A 20,044-nucleotide genomic window follows, 5' to 3' on the forward strand; every position below is an offset into this window, starting at 1 on the left:
TCAGCTGGGTTAAGGCAAGACATTCAGTGCCTTTAGGGCTGTCAGATATTTTCCATATCATAACCAGGATTTTGTGAATCATTGGTTCTCCCTAATTTCTTAAACAATTTCAAATTCTTATGCGTGTTTAAAAAAAATCCTTTTCTTGTTTGTAACCTTTCTTATGTTGTAACAAAATGAAAATAAAAGTGAGACCTACAGTATATTGACAAATCCTCTTAGAATTTACACAAGTAAATTATTATTTATTTATCATTATTGATCTTCGACCATCTGACTTCTTTACCTCTTTGAGGTGGCATGTCATCTTTTTGGGTGCTCTGAGTCCATAGTTGATCTCAACCCCTGGCAGCTTTTCATCTCTCCTAGGGCGCAGGGACCTTAGTGACTGTACCTCAGGCAGGGGGATCACCAGTAGCGTCTCCTGCAGGGATTGAGTCATGAAGGCTTTTCAATCCCAGTCGAGAAGATCATGTAAATCAGGACTGAGCTACATTTTTAACAAATAACAATTTGGATCAAGGGCTGAGGTCAGTGTGTGAGTGTTACAGGCAGGGCCTGAGTGAGTGCGAGGTCAGCATGCGAGACTGATACACGAGTGGGGCAGCACTTCTGTCATCGGTAGTGTGAGAGAGATGGTTCTTTCTGCTGGTACCTGGGAGTTGGGGTCAGCGAGAAGAATGCCCTCCTGGTTGACAGCCACAATGCAGGGTGAGGGACAGTGGCGGTGACTGACTTTGCTCGCCAGGAAGATGTTGGAGCCGAAGAGAGGCAGGGACCTGACGGACTCTGTGACGGAGAAAATGAGCATGAGGTCAGGGAAATGAAACAGAGAACTCACACCACAGGTCAAGTACCTCTTATAAGAAACATCCTTCAAGGTTATGCTTTTTGCTCTTAAAAAGATCATAACCCAGAACACCAGAAGGGTGTTTCCTCAGATCCGTAAGATCCATATTAATCCTGTTTCACTTTCTTAAATAAGACTTGAAATTAGTGAAAGAGCAGAAAGAACTCATACACAACAACTTAAAAGTGAAAAAAGATTTTTTATTGTAGAAAATAAATGAAAAATGAAAAATAACGGAAGTAACTTGTTAACTGAAGTATTCATTCTCCTGAGTCACTACTCCGTAGAAGCACCTTCTGCAACAATTGTAGCCTTGAGACTTCTTGGGGATGTCTGTATCATTTTTACACATGTGGATTTGGGGACTTTTGCCCATTCGTCCTTGCAAATTTTCTCAAGCTCAGTCAAGTTAGATAGGGAGCATCAGTTAACCACTTCAAGTCCTTCTACAGCGGGGACTCCCCTCCAACACCACCAATGTGCAGCCCCAGCTGGATGGTGCAGCCATAGTGCACCAGTACACTCACCACACACCAGCTATCAGTGAGAAGGAGAACAGAGTGAGGAAGCCAATTTACAGATGGGAATTATTAGGAGACTCTGATTGGTAAAGGCCAATGGGAAAATTTGGACAGGAGGTCAGGGTAACACCCCTACCCTGAGTTTTGGAAAAGAGTTCTGAAAGAAAATGTAGTCTCAGTGAGACTCAGCTGCTTTGCCATTTATAGAGTCTGTAAGAAGATGTGCAGTTGGAAGCTCAAGGAGGAGTTTAGGGTTTTGGTTTGTGTTATTTTCCTCCTATTGCAAATAAAGAAACTATTTTTTAACATGAGTGTATGTTTGTCTTTTTCTCTGATTCCTATTTAAATCAGAGAATTCCTGTTACAGCATTCCTGCTGCAGGTAGGCCACACTGCTGTTCTTTCTCCTCTCACATCCTTACTCCACCAGGGTACGTGTAGAGTATAAGCAAAAGCTGGAATTGACATTGGTTGATCAGTGGGACTACAGCAGAAGTCAATGCTTTCAGTATGGACATACAGTACTCACCAAGGAAGCGGATCTTGGCGTCAGTGGAGCTGAGTGTACGCAGGGAGCCCAACTGGCTGAGCAAAGCTGAGTGAAGCTGTTGGGTGTTCACACTGAACCCCACAGGCAGGTACCCCTTCAAATCATGTCTAGACAGAAGAACACAGAGCAGCTCTGAACATTGAATGGCAGGGTGAAGATGTGTGCCCACAAACACATTACAAATCTATGTTCTCTGCATTGTGCAGCAATTTGGGGAACAAGTTTGTGGACCTGGAAGCTGCTTTCTTGTGTCTCAGGCTTGGCGGTTTCACACAATGGAAGAGAACATAAGCAGTAGGGGAAACATTTCCTGCCTGACTTCAGGCCTGTGCACAAGATCTGTTCATGGCTGTGGTTTTCTTTGTTCGTATTGCTAAATCTTACCATCATCATGATGGCAATCTTGACAAAACAAAATAAGAGCATTTGATCCAAGCACAATTTCTTTCACATTTTAGTTTTCATTCCATGACAAAACAATGTTGGAGCTGAAGAGTCTTTCAAAACTGACTAAAACTGATATAGAGAAATTCAAGATAATTCACATTCAGCATGTGCTTCACAAATCCACTGTCCTCACACTAATAAAAGCTGGAGATCAGCCAGCTCTTGTTTAGATACCAGAAAATAAAGTCAGTATTTGATACTGGAGATCAGAAAATAAAAACATGCCCAGTGCTTTATAAGGAATCAATGTTACAACCAGATGTTATGCAACTCCCAATTAGCATTTGCTGGCACCAACAGATGCAGGTTTAGGCACTGGCAACAGGAACAGCAGTCTCTTCATGGTGGTGTGGACACTTACTGTGAAGGCTCTGCACCCATCCCATTGGCACAATGCTGCAGGGCTGCCAGTGCCACCACCTGGTGGTCAGGCGAGGATTTATGACTGGGGAGCAGGAGCTTGCCTTCTAGGTAATCACTGAGGACCTGAGAGGGGAGAGGAGAGAGAATCAGCACACTGCCCATTAGCTTCCTTTCACTATGAGATCCACATGTGTTTATCCTGAGAGCCACCGTCAAGCAGCTGAGCTCAGAGATGTCAGGGGCACGCCTAATGTCACAAGCCTTCATCGTCAGTAAGTGTAAAATCATAGGCTCCGCATTCAGTGACATGGCAGGTCAAAACTGACATTTCAGAAATGTGTTTGTATTTCAGAAATGCAGCCTGGGACCTAAAATAACATGCATCCATACATTTTCTAACCGCTTCAACAAGCTGAGGGTCACAGGAGATCTGGAGCTTATCCCAGCAAGAAACTGGTGCAAGGCACATTACACCAGACTCACACCAGGGCCAATTTCCCAGAAGCCCATTAACCTTCCAGTATGTCTTTGGACAGTGGGAGGAAACCGGAAACCTACGAAAACCCACGAGAACACAGCAAGAACATATAAACCCCATGCAGACAGCACCCCTGGAATTGAACCCAGGGCCCAGGTGCTGTGAGGCAACGATTCTAACCCCTGCACCACTGTGCCACCAGTAAAATAGCATAGGAAATAAAAACACATTGAAAGTGAAATGCTGGTATTATTTAATTTTGAATTTGTACCCATTGGATCTTGAAAGAAAAAATGCCAGTTTGGACATACACAGAAAACGAAAGAACTCTAAAAGCACTGCATGTAACCTCTGGGCCGCAATAAGGTACCTGTCTATAGTGGATATCCACATAAAACTCATTGTCAAAGTGCAGGGGCTCTCTCCAGATGACCCTGTGGAACCACAGAGTGATGGAGCCATCGTCCAGCAGGAAGTCAAGCAGGTACTCGTCGGGGCGGATGGGCCGCATCACCTTCCCTGGAGAGAAGGAGAACAAACAGACAAGCAGAAATGAAGTTGAAGTTGAGGTTGAAGTTGAAGAGGTTAGTCAGTATGTCCAAGCTTATGGTGATAACCTAGTTACTTCGATTCTTAGAGTGCAAAGTAGTGGTCATTGTGACGAGTAGGAAAAGAGAGTCTTCAAACTCTGGAAGAAAATGTCTTCTTCTCTCCAGGACCTTTGGGTGGACAATGAAGAATGTCATTGTACTCCTTGATTATGTAACTGCCATCGTCAGAGACAAATCCAGTAAAATTAAAAACCTTTCAAATGTTCTTAAGATATTACAAAGTGTGTAAAACACAGCTCATTCACATCTCATGACTCATCGTTAATGACACATACATGGTCAGACATTTTGATTCAGTTCATGGATTTTTTTTTCAAATTAGCAATTCTGGGGAAGTAACCCCTCCGCAGTTCATCTGCTGTATGAATTTCTCACCAAATTATTACGTTTTATAACTGATTTTGTTAAGGGAACATTGGCACAAGCCACATGTAACAGCATTTCAGCCTCTTTTTCTTTATTCTTCTTTTATATTTTCAGGTGGCTTCAAGCATTTTTTTAGGTGGCTCCATCTACAACTTTTGCCAACTTTTCTTGTTTTGAAGGTATTTGATTTCTCAGACATCTAGTGAATTATTCTGAATCGCTGATTGTTTCAGCTCTGCCCAAGACATTCTCATTTTATGCTTTTAAAATGGGATAGGTTAGCATGTGCCCATCCAATGGTCTACTGTGAATCTTACCCTTGTTGCTGTTGGCGTAGATGGCGAATTCCTTCATCTCAGAAAGCTGCTCCACACCCATCTCAGCACACAGCTCCATCATCACCTCCAGAGCCACCTAACGGGACACAAATACATAGAACAAATGCAACACTCAGTGTCCTTCGGCTTCCATGTCTGCAGAACATACCACGTGGGAGAGACTGGCAAAGAGCACAGTGTGATAGAAGAATGCTGGGAGAGATGCAGAGAACAGAGATGATTACAAGGTACACTGAGAAATACCCTATCAAACTGTGAAGTGAGAAATACTGTTGTATTAAGTGTGACCGTCGCAGTTCCGCACGGGCTTGTGCCCTCGCCGCTCCACCCTGTCGGTTCGTCCAGCAACACCTGGGCGCGAACCCGGGAACCAGCCAAGTGAGCTAAAGGAGACCTCCCACAACCCAGGCGGCCGAGGTCCCTGCTACGCGCAGGGAGGGCGATTGTGTCACTGTGCTGAAACTATCTCAGCTACAAAAGGAACAGAGTGAATATGAGTTTATAGGCAGAAAGGGCCTAGAGAGTGAGACGGGGAGAGTGAGTCTGGGACAGAGTAGACACTCACAGTGAAAGTGCGAATCTTGCAGGGGTATTCCACCCCCCCAGGCAGATAGATGGGAATCCTCCTGGAGGTCTTTCCAACCTGTGGAGAAGAAGCGACAGTACAGATGGCTGGAATCTCACTCTATGCTACAAAGAAGCTTCATATTTTGTAACCCATAATACACCTCTGCTTCATTCACACTCAGAGGAGGTGTTGATGTTGATTTAGAACTCAGCCAGGAGGCGATCAATTTGTTTTCTGATCCAACAAAAGATTTGTATTAAATTGCATGTCAAAATGAGAAATGACAACTTAAAACCTTAATGAAAACTCCTGTTAACAGCACACAATCGTGTACACATCTGTTAAACAAGCCTATCATGCAACTCCCAACACCTTGTTGTTCTGTGTGTAGTCTAGTATGAAATATTCTTATGTACTTGTATGTAGTTTAACTGATTTTCTAAGCTTAATGTTTCATATATCTTAGTTTGTTACATTGTGACATTCAGTATTCAGACTTTGATCTGCTGAGACATCAAGGGCTGTACAAAACAATTAAGCCTTTTTTTAAAAACTCTTTCATAGAATAAAAAGAGCCAACAAACACAAGTGAATGAGCTGCTGTTCCTCCTTCATTTTCAAGAGATGTTTTTAGATTGGCATTCTGTTGTAAGTTTGATGTACCCAGTGTCCTGTCTGAATCCAAGTCCAGTGCTCATTTTTTTAGACTTAAAGATCCATCCACCTGCCAGCCACAAATGCCAAATTAATAAACTTAGGCTCACAATGTTTTTTTATTTTTTTTATTTTGAACCCTCTCCTTTCAAAATCAATAATACATTGTCAATTTGACTTGATGGGATAGGTACTGGCTCCCCAGCAACCCTGTATTGAATAAAGTAGGATTGCATGGCTTGACACAACCACAGCCCCCTCTGTGTCACCACAATGTGAAAAAGACTTGAGCACCATCTCCGCTTACACTGTGCCATGCTTCTCTGATTGACACACTGTCATGCCTTGTACTGCCCCATTTGGAAGATCTGGGGAAGCAGGATCTCTCTCTCTGAAACCACTGCAATCTTGGCACATTCAATCCCAGGGGCTATGTGGGACACTTGGCATTGTCACAGCATCCTTGAGTAAAAGCAAATTCTATATATGATTTCTGTCAAGTTTTCCAAGCTCCCCTCTCACCAGGAAGGCTTCCATCTCCAAATTGGAAGGAACATATCTCCGACCTCCGTGGATGAGAGAGCGCTTAAGGTTCTGCTCACAGTTGCGAGCCATTTCTGGAACACAAAGAGAGAAGATACTAAGCCCAGTGTCAAATCCAATAAAACAAAATACTACAGTTGTATTTATTTTTATTAATTCATGCTTATGCATAGTTGCTGTGTGGATTTAGGTAAATGTGTCCTGATTATTGAAAACGTAATAGCTGCAATTCTTATTCCCAGCACAATGTACTTTGTCAGCTTTCTAGCATCTTTCAATAATTAATAACGAAACAGTAAATATTTGGGGCCACTGTTTATTATGTTGTTGGTACCTAATCATTTCCTAGAATCATCTTTCTGGTCAGAAATCACAAAGAACAAGTGCACAAAGTTCTGGAAGCAGTAGAAAATGGCCGCCACTCTGGTCAAGCTACCTTGGAAACTGTGTCCGGGGTCACTGGCAATGTCACGCAGATGTCGGGTGACATATGGCCGCAGCGTGCTTGAGCAGGGGAAGAAGCCCGTCACTAAGTTCAGGAGCCGCCAACCCCGGGTACAGCTCTCCCTGCAGACATAATTGTGCCTACAGTCATTCACACGCTTGGAAAGCATCGGAGTCAATATACCCAAAAAAGGTGCCAAGATCTCTACAAGGGTGCCTCACACAAACACACTGAGTCAAATACACACACTAGAGTGCACACATAAGAGTGCAATAAATACCATTAGCGTGCACATAGAATTGACTGCGCTGAACTGTCACAGTCTCCGAAGATCTTGATTACAGCACAGTAACAATTCTGCATTGTCAGAGAGTACCACTATAGAGTACAGACGCACACCAGGAGTGTGTGCAGTGACTGTAACAAATCCACATTGTCAGCAGTTCTTGCTGTGCTGCACAGTTATAAAGTGTCCAAGGGTTGGAACTTACTTGTGAGGGTTGAGTGTGGTCTGCTTGATGATCTGACAGTAGATCTCATCCCTTAGACTCTCTTTCTCCTTGCCGAGCTACACACACATAGTTAGGAGGCATGTTGTGAAACTTGCAGGCTGTTTAAGGCACCAAGTCAGCAATATGCTCAATTTTAGTGAGCTGAGGATGGGACTGGTGGCAGACAACTAATGGTCACTTACTGACGTTCTTCAATGTCACTACCTGGTTAGATCTTTACATCTACTAAAAAGCTCGTATGAAGGCCATTGAAAACACCTGCACTACGGTTTCATGATTGGCATACACAATTTAGAGGACAAAGGAAAAGTATGGCCTATATCAAATCAAAACTTCAACACACCTGCAAATCACAAATTCCAAAATGTACCTTGACAGTGGTTCATGCTTTCCCAGGGAGTTCATGCATCTACCCATTGGATGGATGTTAGCCCATTATGCCTTCTGGCAAACACCTTGCCCTGCCCTGTCCTTAGCTGCAGCCTAACCCTTCATCTAAAGTCAGTAGGTCAGAGATAGGCGGCAGTGATGGTGAATTCAGATACTGGATAGTAAAATGACAAAGAGGCAATATGAAAGAAGAGACTGACCTGCAGGATGCTTTTCACATAGTCTCCCTCACCCTGCTGCTTCATCAAGGGCTGGTCCCCCATGAAACGCATCACATCTGCAAGGAAACACAGAAGACTGGGATGAAGAAAACCTGAGACTATAGAAATGCCAAGTAAAGCTCACCTGTAAAGGATTTTAGAAATGCAATCACAAAGTTTATTTAAATGATGGAACAGAACATACACTTGTGGAGAGTATTAATAGCATTGATGAGCAGGCCTGATATATAAGGGTTTCAGACTGTCAATGGGCGTGTACTCACTTGAGAAGCATTGTGCAGCTAGCTCATTGAGTTCATTGTCTGAGTAGAAGATCAGTGACTCCTGGATAGGAACCTGTGAGAGAGAAAGGGAGGAGAGAAAGAATGAGAGAGATGAATTGGATTCACAGAAGGCTAAGTCATTAATACAAAGAGGTGAGATTTTGTAAAGAGGGTGTGGTCCTCTCAACAGGGTTACTATCACATGATCCTTCTCACAGATCTTTCGTTACTCTGTCCTGGACATTACTATAATTCTGTGAGAGACCAGAATAATCCTGGTGGGAAAGTGGAGTGGAGTTGAACTTGGAGATAGGAGAAAACAGAGGTGGCTGGAAATGAACACAGAGCAAGAGGAGGCCAGAGAAGGAGACATAGAAGGCACTTAGGAAAGAGCCCTTCTATTGAGCAAGAGATGATATACAGATGACAAGGCACTTTCCCTTAATTCTGTGACACTCTGATGCAGCTACTAATTCCTGTATACTTCCTACTGCAGATGATCACTTTAAAAATTACCATTAGGAGGAACAAGGTCTTCTAAAGGAAAGGAATTTAAGCATCAAGTTTCTCCTAGTTAGAGGAAGATGACACAGCATTCATTAAAGGGCCAATATCCATTAGAAAATGCTGCCCCAGTTAAAGGAAGACAACTGAATGAAAGCAAAGGTTCTGAGTTTACATGCAGAGTCTGGACAGACATACTGAATGAAAAATGTGCAGGGTACATTTTGGTCTTGGTCACATGGAGAAATGGAGCTGGTGAAGGATTCTAAATACAAACAAGAGATAGGCTCCCATAGAGGATGGGAGACAAGAGACTGAAAAATGCCCTGAGTAAGAATGGCTGATGATATGGACTAGGAGATGCCAAACCTACCTTCGTGTACTGGACCATCTCAGATGAGCTCCTTCCTTCAGCACTCAGTCCCTTCCAGCCCATCCTGCAGACAGAAAAGGAAAACTGCTTTGAGCTAACACTAACTACACTCAGAGCACCACTGCACTCAAGAACACAGTTAGATAACAGCTAATCTAGGAAACTTTCTGATGCTTCAGCAGAAAATCACAAAACTAATAAGTTTTTGTATGTTTTTAATTTTGATCAGACCTTCCTGCAGGAAAGGCAATCTGTTGAAAAACATCTTTCTTTGCCCTGGTCACATCAGTAGGCCATTATTCTGTGGGTGTACCTTCCAATCAATATTGTCCTCCTCTTGTATAAATTCTGAACAAATGAAGCACTCACTTGATGGCAGCCTCTCTGAAGTACTTCATGGCGAATTCGGTCATGATATACTGGGTGACATCACTGTCGGATCCTGGCAGTGACCCCTCCCTCTCAAGCCCTGATGCCATGCTGGGTGCCTGAGTCTGCAACAATAGCCCACAGGGGTCAGCACTGGCCAGACATATTCTTTAAGGTAAAATGTCACTGTCTCCACACCTATTGAAGAATATACACTCTTCAGTAGAAAATCTGAATTCACTATCTTTCCAATCTATTGCAGATTTTTGCCACAACCAGCAGACCTCTACAATAGAGTGGATTATATAAATAATTGAGAAATAATATGATCCATGTAGCGGTTGAGGTACTGGTAGTCTTAAAGTTCTGCAACGGAGTGGAATGGAGGGACAGGCAAGCCCTGATGTACAATTACCCCCCCTCACAAGAATTACGAGCCGGTATTTCTCCTTGCTTCCTGTTTCTGCCTAGAGGAGCAGCTTTTCAGTTAATGCTGCCATTCTTCAGGAACGACTCACTATACCTCACCCATCAGTCCTATGAAAGCTACTGCACTTGTCAAGAGAAAATATTTTAACCTGGAATTCTACAGTACTTTGAGGTTTGAGAGCTATGACTAATCCTGGATCACACCAGCTAAGTATAAGGGTAACGCCTTTCAAATGGTTAATTGTCTTAATAACATTTCCCATCACCCCCAAGCAACATCCCCTTGGATCAGATTGGAGATTCTAATAGCCTTGTTCTCATTTTATTTTATTGCAATTACTTTTGCAGGAGCAATAATGCTTCAGTTTGACGAAGTAATGTTACAGTAGCAGGTGAACGTTAAGATATTCTAGTGAATAAGGTGAGTTAGTTACTGTGTGTAAGCTTTGTCAACATGAGGTCAGATCAAAGACCTACACTGGACTGTGCACGAGGGTCTGGTCCATTATTTCCCTGTCCCATGCCTAACTGAAGCCTGAGTGGAACCATTTTGCAGAAAGCCAGTCCTGTCTGAAGGGCTGTGGGTAAGATGGTTGACTCACCAAGGGTTTCTCTGGGTCTGCTTTGCCTTGTGTCTGTTTGGGCTGAGCCATGGGGGGTGCTGTCCTCACGCTTTTCCTGAGCTCCTCTCGTCGGTCCAAATGGGAGCTATAATAGTCTGGGGGTGCAGCAGGCTGGGTGATCTCCGAGGGGAAGAGGCCAGAGCGCCCACCGATGGAGCCAAACTGCCAGCCTGCCAGCAACACAGGACACACATCACTGCCACTGGATTGTGACAAATGTACTGAGGGTCTTTGAAACACTAGACTAAGTGTTTGTTGGTAGCACTGCAGCATGGTAGTTAGGACTTCTTCTTCATAGTACCTGGGTCCTGGGTCCAATTCCACCCTGAGGTGCTTGCCTGTATGTGTCCTCCCTGCATTCTGGGGGATGTTTGCTAGGTTCCTCAGCAATTTAATGTCAGAAATAATGCTATGGCCATCCATTAGTCTCAGTAAAATCAGGGTCAAATGCATCAGCGTGCAGAGTTCTGTGTTTTACAGCAGTGTGTTTGTGTGAAATGTGTCTGTTAGATGCATGAGAAAGTGGAATGTGATAATTGTCACAGAATACAAATGAGCAGAATGAGGAAAAATAGTAACTCCTCACCTGGCTCCAGCCCCTCCATGTGCAGAAGCTTAATGATGTCACCCTTGCGGAAGTTGAGCAGGCTTCTGTCATCCGTGACAAAGCTCTGGAGAGCGATCACATGATCTGAGTCCTGGGAAATGGGAGGAGAGATGGGGAAACAAGCCATCAGGGTTTCTCATGCTGCATCACCAATGTGGGTGGCTTCTACAGTTTTGTTTTTGTAATTTGAGCTTGTATGCACTTTTATCAAACTATCAAACAACTAAAAAAAAAGATGTTTGTAAAATGCACCTGATTAAAACACCTGAAAACTACTTGAGCAATTTCTATTTGTGGAGTTTGTGGTGTTAGAGCTGCAGGTGTGTGCTAACTGACTAGTGAATGGGCACTGTAATTCTGGGTAAGTCTGTGCCAGCTTCTAGAAGAAAATGGGGTAAACATGAGTGTAATAGTCCAAAGTGATGCTTGTCCTCTTAACATCATTTTATGCATTTTGCCTCTTAAAGCTTAAAGCTTAGCATTCCATGTTTTAGGAATTTGGGCAGCATGATGGAGTAGTGGTTTGCATTTCTGCCTCGCAGTACTGGGGCCCTACTTTCAATTTTGGACCTGGGGTGCTATTGGCATGGAGTAATTGTTTTTTGGGAAAACTGGCGCTGGCATGAGTGTGTCTATGTCTGACACACATGTCTGTGTCCGCGTGTGTTCTCGAGATGGATTGGAGTCCCATCCAGGTTGTATCCTGCCTTGCACTTGTTACTTGGTGAGATGGATTCCAGCTCCCCTGTGACCCAGAATTGGATGAAGTGGTTCGAAAATGGAAGGGTAGATGACGAAGTGGGTGATGGACTGATGTGAATGCAGGGATCAGGTTGCAAAGCTAGAAAGAGGACCTTCAACACAGAGAGATCCAGATCCAGTGATCCAATCTGGTCACCAGGTTTACAGCATAGTGCCTAGCTTTGAAAATTGAAAGTGAAAGGGCTCCATCTGCTCAAGATGTATGTTGACCCCTAGGAAGAGAGGCATGCACCCCAAAAGAGGTGAAGAGCAATTCACAAGGCCACCACCATCAACAGGGGAAAAGAGGAACAATCAGTTCTCATATTAAAACCCACAGAGCATTTCATAGTCATAAAAGTACCACAATGAAATCTGTACTGAGCACAGATCTCTTCCAAGTTTAGGAAGCCGGATGCGTGGGGTGAGAAAGGGTTACCTTGAGCAGTTCCGAAAGGAAGAGGCGGACCATAGCATTGATCTGAGGGGCACGGTGAGAATGAAGCGTCAGCTGGTCGTTCTTCAGAGCAAACTCTACAGTGTTACTGCCTTTCAGGTCCACCGACAGCACCTCTGCATAGCTGAGCACAGAGGAAGGGGAGACAGTCAGGATTTCCCAGAAGTTCAACCCAACAGTACAAGAGACAACATCTTGTACTGTTGGGTTTTCTGCACTTCGTTTCCAGAATTCCCACAACTATCCAACATGTAAAACAGGTCACTGGACACTCACAGTGCAGACTGAGCTCTAGAGCCAAGATATTGCTGATCTTGCTTGTCTCTTCTAGGCTATGTTATGAACTGCATGTGACAAGGATTTCCTAGGTGATGTGTTTGATTGGAGCAGAAACGACTGAGTAATATGGAAAGGTAAAAGGAGAAGGAGGTGGAAGACAGGGTGTGTAAGAAAGACAGTGTGAGAGGTATGAGAGAAAGAGAAGTGGTGTGAAAGAAAGTATGAGAGAAAGAGTGTGAAAAGGTATGAAATAATGTGGGGCGAGTGGGGTTGAGGATGACAGACAGAGTATTTGACATGGAGAGAGACTTTGATATACAGAGACAGATAGGGGGGCATATAGGTGCCACTGGAGTCTGACCTGTAGCTGCGCAGCACCTTGAGGTGTTTGGGGTTGATGCCTGAGGCCTTGACCACCCGGAGCAGCCGGATGCCACGGTGCGAGACCCCCAGAAGCTGAATATCGCCTCTGTTGCCTCCCTGACAGAGAGACAAGGATGTAGGGGATAAGGTGGCATAAGAATTACAACAGAAAGGATGTCATGACTTTCTAAATCCTAACCGTATATCGGGCACCGCCATGGGCCTCATGGTACTAGGACAAAGATAGCACACAGCATGATCAAAGGGTCTGAAAAGTCAGATGCTCTCAATGGGTTTCACCCAGGATTCCACTTATATGTGCACTCCATTCCAGTTGTGGAAAAGCTGATGCACAGCCTTGGCACTCACAGTAATTGGGAAGAGGCGTGAGAAGTAGGTGGCCCAGTTGTCCCGGGCTGCCAGCACGATCCTCTTCTTCATGGCATCGTCCTGCAGGGAGCTGATGCTGCTGCCCACGTGGAAACTGGCTGTAAGCAAGAAGGGAAGAGGTTACAGAGCAGTATCCCCTTGTGGGCTTCGCTTCATGCTGAGACCTCGTGGCCAGCTGGTTGCAACACAATTGTGGTGCTTCAGAGGAGATTTTACATTTGGAATTTATTTGTTTCCCCCCACAAGCATGGTGGAAGATGTAGTCCAGCAGACCTACTGAGACTACCTCTTGAACCCACGATCTCATTCATTCGGTCACTACCCAAAGTTCATGACCATAGGTGAGGACGGGATAAATCAGCTCTAAGCAGTAACATGGAAGCTCAGTGGGACTTCACTAGTCCAAGAAAGAGTCACTCCAGAGCAGCAAACCAGAAAGGTTGATAACCTCAACCCCACCCAACCTTTTGTGCTCCAGTCCCAGTCATAGGTGAACCCAAATCCACAGTTGTAATTTGTGGTCAACAGGGCAGAACCTCAGCTCCCATTTAGACCCTGGATCACTCAGGAGCTCCATCTGTATATTTTTCAGTGCCCGTCCCTCCACTCTCCCAAAAGGCAGAGCTCTCACCCAGCAAGTCCCTCATCTTGCGACGCTCCTCTCGGGTAATGCGGATGCAGGAGTCCGAGAAAGTGTCCCTCATGATCTGTTGAAGAAAGTTGTCTTGAATTAAGTGGGCCCATTAGGCTCCCATTTGCTTTTTTATCCAATTCAAAGAGCAAGCTATAAAGTTACAAAAAATGCAGTGTACAATGGCACCATGGTTTGCTAAGGTATTTTAAGTCTTAGCAGAATCTGATCATAAACCTTTGGGGATTTAACTCTTGTAGCTCTTGCACAATAAGTCATTTTCAGTTTGCCCATCAATCAAATAAATAAAAATGCCAGTATCAATCACAGTCTACTCCTTTTTCCAACAAATGTCCTTCAAATGCGTGTTCCCACTATACACGCCTAACAGTAAAAGGATTGTTACTAGTTTTTGTTACTAATTTATTTGACTGAAGCTTTTGTCAATAGCAACTTTTTGTTTCCATTCACTGTACATAGAGTTTGTTCTTTTTTCTCAGATGAAGTATTTGTTTCACAGGCTCAGCGGCAGTGTCTCATTTGGTATTTTAAACCATAATCTCCCAGTTATGGATCCAGAACCTTAACTACTGCTGTACATGGCTGCCCCAGGGCAACATGGATTGCCTCTTACCTGCTCACATAATAGGTTTAGAATATAGGGGTTGTTGAACTTCTCTCTGGGGTAGAACACCTGGAAAGAGAAAACAGGCAGCATACTGACAAACAGTCCATTAGACACCTGAAATAGAAACCTGTCATAGAAAGAGATGAAGACAAAAATCCATCCATCCATTTTCCAAACATTCTATCCAATACAGGCAGCCGGAGCCTATCCCAGCAGGCAGAGGGGTGCAAGGCAGGCACGCTAGACGGTCCATTGCAGGACACGCAGATACACATGCTTACATTCACACCAGGGCCAATTTTCCCAGAAGCCAATGAACATACCAGTATGCCTTTGCACTATGGGAGGAAACTGAAGTACACAGAGGAAACCTATACAAATATGGGGAGAACATACAAACTTCACATAGATAGCACCCTAGGAATTAAACCCAAGGTCCCAGTGCTCTGAGGCAGCAATGCTAACCACTGCAGCACCCTGCAACCCACAAATACAAAGAGCAGCCATAATTCCTGCCACAGGTATTCTTTGTTTCTCTTTTCCTATACTTACCTCTTTGCGAAGAAACAGCCTGCCTGGCATGTTGTTGTAGGAGAAATACACACTGGCTGAAAACTTGTACAGCTGAGAGCGGATGTTGTCATCACGTATGGCTTTAGGCACCTGACCTGTAAAACACATCAGAGAGACCATCACTTCTGCATGCTGCTTCAAAACATTTACCTCAGGCCTTTAAAACATTCATTACACAAAATAGATATGCAGTCTGAATTACATTTGGAGGTCCAAAAGCTTTCACTCAGGCCAGCTTAGTTTACTTGAGATCACAAGGAGTTGTAAATGGTTAATGAATAACTTTTACTCTTTCCTTAAGTAGATTTAATAGAATACGATCCAACTCGAAGGTTTAGTTACAGTATGTTGACCGTTTCTAGAATCAGTAAAACATCTGCCCCTTCTATGCTACTCTTTTTTGTTACTAAACTTTGTCCTTCTTCAGCCCAAGGTGTTTTTCCGTTTCTTACTTGGCAAATGCTAAAGTACTCAATAGCTTTAGTAAAAAAAAAAATTAAACATCATCTACTTCCCTTTCATTTTCCATAAACATCTCATTATTAACTTTGAGACTTAATCTGTTAGTGTTTCAAAATGTCTGCTCATAGAACATTTAAACCAAGCCCTTCTAAAGTGGCAGGCTGCCAAGTCTAGTTAAATATTAAGGAATACAACAAAACCTGAGAACAGAAAACAAAGCTTTCAAGGTCTACAAAAATACATCACAGTAATGTAATAGTGTTTTATGAACACAATAGAGATTCCAGCTGAAATATCTATGCACTACCAGCATGCAATCCAACAGATGTCAGATATACTGTATAGAGGAAGGGTCTGGAATGAGACTTAATTAACCTCTCTAATACATGCAGGAAGTTCTGTCTAGGTCTTATAATGCAGGAAGACCATTTTCCTTCTAGACAAGAATCTCAAACCCATGACATTTGCTTTTTTTCACAGAATACATTCATCGAACATCCTCTTCAACATTACGAGCAATGGAAGAGAACAGTAGGTTCAGGCAAATTGGCAGATCTTCTCTACATTCGACTTTTCTTGGGGAACTGCCCCAGAAGGTAGTGAGGCAATGACTTTCATCACACACCTGACCTACTGCAGGAAGACCATTGGTCAGGTGACAGTTTAAAACCATAAAGGAGAGGCTTTCTGCATTGGTCAATATCTGATGTCTAGGAGAAGACATCAGGCCTCGCACCGGTAGAAAGACATAACTTAAGTTCAAAAACCATACGTTTGAGTTTTGTGGAAGAATTTTGTTTTAGGTGCCCATAAGCAGCTTAGCCGACTGGTTATGACTGGTTATGTGTAGAGGGGAAGGTTTTGAAGAACTTTAGTTAGAACTTGAAGAAGAGTTACTGTAGGCTTCTGTTTGTGTTTCCCTTTAGGTTTCCCTCAGTAAATAAATAGCACATTTACCACCTTACGCTGTGTATGTGTTGCCTGAGACCAGCCTATTTAAAAGAGACTCATTACTGTGTGGCTTTTTGGCAGTATCACAATAAGTAGATGCCATCCTGCTACATAACAAAAACGTGTGATAAACTGTATTGAGATCACATGCAATAAAGAACTCTAACATTTAAAATGGAGAACACAGGCCACTTATTTACACTCACAGGGCTGTGGGTATAAGCTACCCAAGGATGCTGCTGTAGCGGATGCCCTGACGTCCTCTAAGAAACAGCTCAATAAGATCCTAGGATTGATTACTGGGCTAGCAACCAAACAAAGTGGATCTGATTGGCCAGTTCTTGTTTGTATCCCTTTCTATGCTACAAGCTGAATCTGTGCATTCTGTTCTGCTTTCCCCTCCCTGTCCAGAATATGAGAAGAGTATATCCTCTCCTGGGTATTGCCACATTAGGCTCTCTCCTTGGTCATTGTGTTGAGCCAGCAGGTCAGCAGTGACATTGTGCACAAATCAATGCTGGAATAGCTCCAGTCATGCTTTGTCCTTTTACAGGGTATGAGCAAGACCTGAATATTATGGCTACAACCTTAAAAACAATTTTGGAGCAGGGGTAGTACTGAATCTGAACCTGAACCCCATTTAACTGGAAATAGAGGAATTATTTTACGGATTTCTCCAAGACATTCTTGTGACCCTGGATGAGTGCATTTCATTAGCAATTGAGATCCCATTACATACAAAGAAAAACTGCAGATAAAATAATTTTCCTTTTCAAACGGACACTGCTTCAACATCTAGCACCATCGGTCATTTTCTCATGACAAGAGACCTGCTCATCCCAGGTAAATTTGTGCGAAGACGCAAATGATAAAAACTATTTTAAAAGTGAAGATTTGCCTGTAATGGTACTCACTTGGGGCTGGAATTGCTGGTGGGGGAGGGATTGGAATGTCAGGGGGTGGAGCCTGTTCTGCCTTTTGAAGGGGTGAGGGAGGAGCTGAAGAGCGAGTGGAGCCGAAAAGGTCAGCCAGTGAGCGCTGCTTCTGCTTCATACTGCTGGAGATGGACCGTGGACCCCTGGTAGGCAGGGCAGGAGCAGGAGGTGGAGCGGCAGGGGGCGGGGCTACAGGGGGCGGGGCCATCCGTTTTTCAGGCTGTGCAGGAGAAGATCCTACAAACTTCTGTAAGAGCAAGAGATGAAAACAGTTGACATGGAAATCAACCAGATCCCATCCACAGAAACAGTAATAGGTTTGTCAATAGTACGCAGATCTTCCATGTACACCATAACAATAATAGAAGTGTAGAAAGAACTGCACACTGAACATTTTAAGTTGGTAGCTTAAACAAACCTTATTCTCAGAAGTTTAACATTTTTTTATCAATTAAAAACAAATACTTCATGTCATAAAGTTGGCATCATGGAATTTGTTTACCTTTTCATCAGCTGTCTGTATGAAGATCCTCTCACATCTTCCTTACTGAGATTAAAAGCGATTTTAGCATGCTCTCGATATAACACATTAAGGAGAGAACAGATGAGTGAGACAGCACTCACCTGGGGTGGGACAGCGGGTCCCTGCATCCTCAGAATGGCCAATGCCTCCTCCTTGGGGTCTTTCTTCTTTACAAAGCACTTGGCAGGCACTCTGTAGGAAAGTACACAGGTGCTCAGATGTAGATCCTTCCCAATTAGCAAGCACAGGGCCTTCCAGCTCTTGTTCATTTATCCAAGATAAAGGTTTTACATGCTCCTATCAATATAACTGTAAATGCTTTCACTTAATTGTCAGGTTTCCAAGATGATTTAATATGATTTGATTGTTTTCCACTGTTGCAATCAGGAACAGCAATTTTAAATGATTTCTAAATATGAGTAAATGCCTGTTAATTCACTCCTCAAAGAACCAAGCTGCCCGTAGGATGTGACCTTAATGTTACCTTCTGCTATGAGGATGAGCAAATACTAAGGAAAGAAAGCAGAAACCTCTTTATTACTGTCCATTTACAGTACAGTAGTTATACAGTATTACATACTATAGTCAAAAGTCAGTTGTTACTTCTTTCTTTATTGAACAGGAATATTTTTCTGAAGGGCTATACAATTAGACTGGTCATATCTACACTAGAGTTCACAAGGTCATGTTTTATAATGCAGTTTGGTTTAAGATTCATTTTTAAGGACAGGTTCTTTAAGTTAATTACAGCATATTTAACACGAAGGAGAAACCCCTGCATTCACGTTTTTTATTCAAAACTGTATTTTACACATAATCCCCTTGAAAGGTGGATTCTGTCTTTGCTTTCAGACAAAATCTATTGCACTGTATTAATTCTGTGATTCAGGCCAAGCGAAAACTTAATGTACTGTATCTTATACAGCTTTCTGAATCTGTTGGGGAAATTAGCTCTTCCTTTCCCTTGTGACTTCAAACTGACCTGACAGGCTCAAATGGTTTTGGCTCTGGAATAGGACGGTTCTGGTACTGTTTGATAATCTCCCGAATCTCACGGCTAGGCTCAGGTTTAGGGGCGATGGCTGGTGGATTCTTCTTTGCAGATATTTTTGTGCTTTCCTTCTTAGCCTCTTTCTTTTCTGGTCTTTCAGCTGCTTTTTCTGAAGATGGCAGAGAGAAAAAGACAAGAAAGAGGCATTTTGTAACAAAGCCATTTCTACACAATAAAACCTGAAATACCAACTTCAAAAATTGTGATAGGGCAGCAGATCCAAACAAAATGGTAGCTTCTGTCAGAACGACATTCCCCAGAAAGCTGTGGGGGAATAACCTGCCATCCTCAGTCATCTGACCAGCAAGAAGAAGGTCATTTAAACACCAGAAAGGAGACTTACAGGGTTATACTGTACCTCTGCTGTCTTGTGACAGAGGGAAGATCCATGTGAGTGTGTTACCCCACTGGAAGAAGGAGATGAGTGAATAATGAATGGCCAACAGATGGGTCCATGGAAAGTGAGTTTTGCAAGAGTCTCAGGAAAAAAAGTATTTAATTGGGAAAGAGTTTCAAAGAGAGAAACCTGTTTGGAGGTGGTATGTGTCTTAACTGCCTGGTTAATATTAAAGAGGGACTTTGAAGATGTCTAGTTAGTAGCTCATTGGGGAGCTTGGATTTTGTTTTTCTAATTTGTTCGAGCTTTCACTGTAAATAAAAGAATACTATTTTTACCTTTAAGCTGCATTTGGGTCTGTTTTCCTCTGACTCAGCTATTAAAAGATGGCTGTTACAGAACAACAACTGGGTTGGTTTCCCATTTGAGATTACTGATCACATACTGTAGTAATCAAGTCTTGTAACCAAGACCTGTAGAGGGGACTCTCACCTTCTGGTTTTAGTGTCTCCTGGAGATTAGGAGGCTCTGGAGGTGTTTCAGGAGGGTCTTTCTGCTCCACTTGGATGGCAGGAGGTGTCTGGGACCTTCTGGCTTTGAAAGAAGGGTTGATCTTTGCCACACGAACTTCCTGGGCACCTGGAGGAGGAGCACCAGGAGAAACAACACTAGACATTTTCCACTCCAAGTGCAGGTACA

At 43.3% G+C, this 20,044-nt stretch overlaps 1 protein-coding gene across 4 annotated transcripts in view; it reads right to left on the bottom strand.

Moving 5' to 3' along the window:
* The window catches only part of myo15b (myosin XVB), a 67,087-nt gene that overhangs the window by 2,049 nt on the left and 44,994 nt on the right, over positions 1 to 20,044 (bottom strand). For 2 of the 4 annotated variants that reach the window (XM_069194470.1, XM_069194469.1), the window contains 26 exons: positions 19,838 to 19,984; positions 18,940 to 19,117; positions 18,059 to 18,149; positions 17,414 to 17,681; positions 15,066 to 15,181; positions 14,520 to 14,579; positions 13,886 to 13,961; positions 13,234 to 13,352; positions 12,863 to 12,981; positions 12,205 to 12,346; positions 11,004 to 11,115; positions 10,397 to 10,587; positions 9,366 to 9,490; positions 8,997 to 9,060; positions 8,120 to 8,192; positions 7,836 to 7,912; positions 7,225 to 7,301; positions 6,725 to 6,855; positions 6,268 to 6,362; positions 5,089 to 5,166; positions 4,503 to 4,599; positions 3,579 to 3,727; positions 2,729 to 2,853; positions 1,900 to 2,027; positions 656 to 789; positions 287 to 424 (listed from right to left, as the gene is read on the bottom strand). In XM_069194470.1, coding sequence (XP_069050571.1) covers positions 287 to 424; positions 656 to 789; positions 1,900 to 2,027; positions 2,729 to 2,853; positions 3,579 to 3,727; positions 4,503 to 4,599; positions 5,089 to 5,166; positions 6,268 to 6,362; positions 6,725 to 6,855; positions 7,225 to 7,301; positions 7,836 to 7,912; positions 8,120 to 8,192; positions 8,997 to 9,060; positions 9,366 to 9,490; positions 10,397 to 10,587; positions 11,004 to 11,115; positions 12,205 to 12,346; positions 12,863 to 12,981; positions 13,234 to 13,352; positions 13,886 to 13,961; positions 14,520 to 14,579; positions 15,066 to 15,181; positions 17,414 to 17,681; positions 18,059 to 18,149; positions 18,940 to 19,117; positions 19,838 to 19,984 — 3,110 coding nt within the window. Of the gene's footprint in view, positions 1 to 286; positions 425 to 655; positions 790 to 1,066; positions 1,388 to 1,899; positions 2,028 to 2,728; positions 2,854 to 3,578; positions 3,728 to 4,502; positions 4,600 to 5,088; positions 5,167 to 6,267; positions 6,363 to 6,724; positions 6,856 to 7,224; positions 7,302 to 7,615; positions 7,741 to 7,835; positions 7,913 to 8,119; positions 8,193 to 8,996; positions 9,061 to 9,365; positions 9,491 to 10,396; positions 10,588 to 11,003; positions 11,116 to 12,204; positions 12,347 to 12,862; positions 12,982 to 13,233; positions 13,353 to 13,885; positions 13,962 to 14,519; positions 14,580 to 15,065; positions 15,182 to 17,413; positions 17,682 to 18,058; positions 18,150 to 18,939; positions 19,118 to 19,837; positions 19,985 to 20,044 lie in introns of those variants that run through there. The other 2 variants (XM_069194471.1, XR_011190467.1) reach the window with 2 other exon arrangements.

Source organism: Lepisosteus oculatus, chromosome 9 (assembly GCF_040954835.1).
Source record: "Lepisosteus oculatus isolate fLepOcu1 chromosome 9, fLepOcu1.hap2, whole genome shotgun sequence".
In the NCBI taxonomy this organism is placed as follows: Eukaryota; Metazoa; Chordata; class Actinopteri; order Semionotiformes; family Lepisosteidae; genus Lepisosteus; species Lepisosteus oculatus.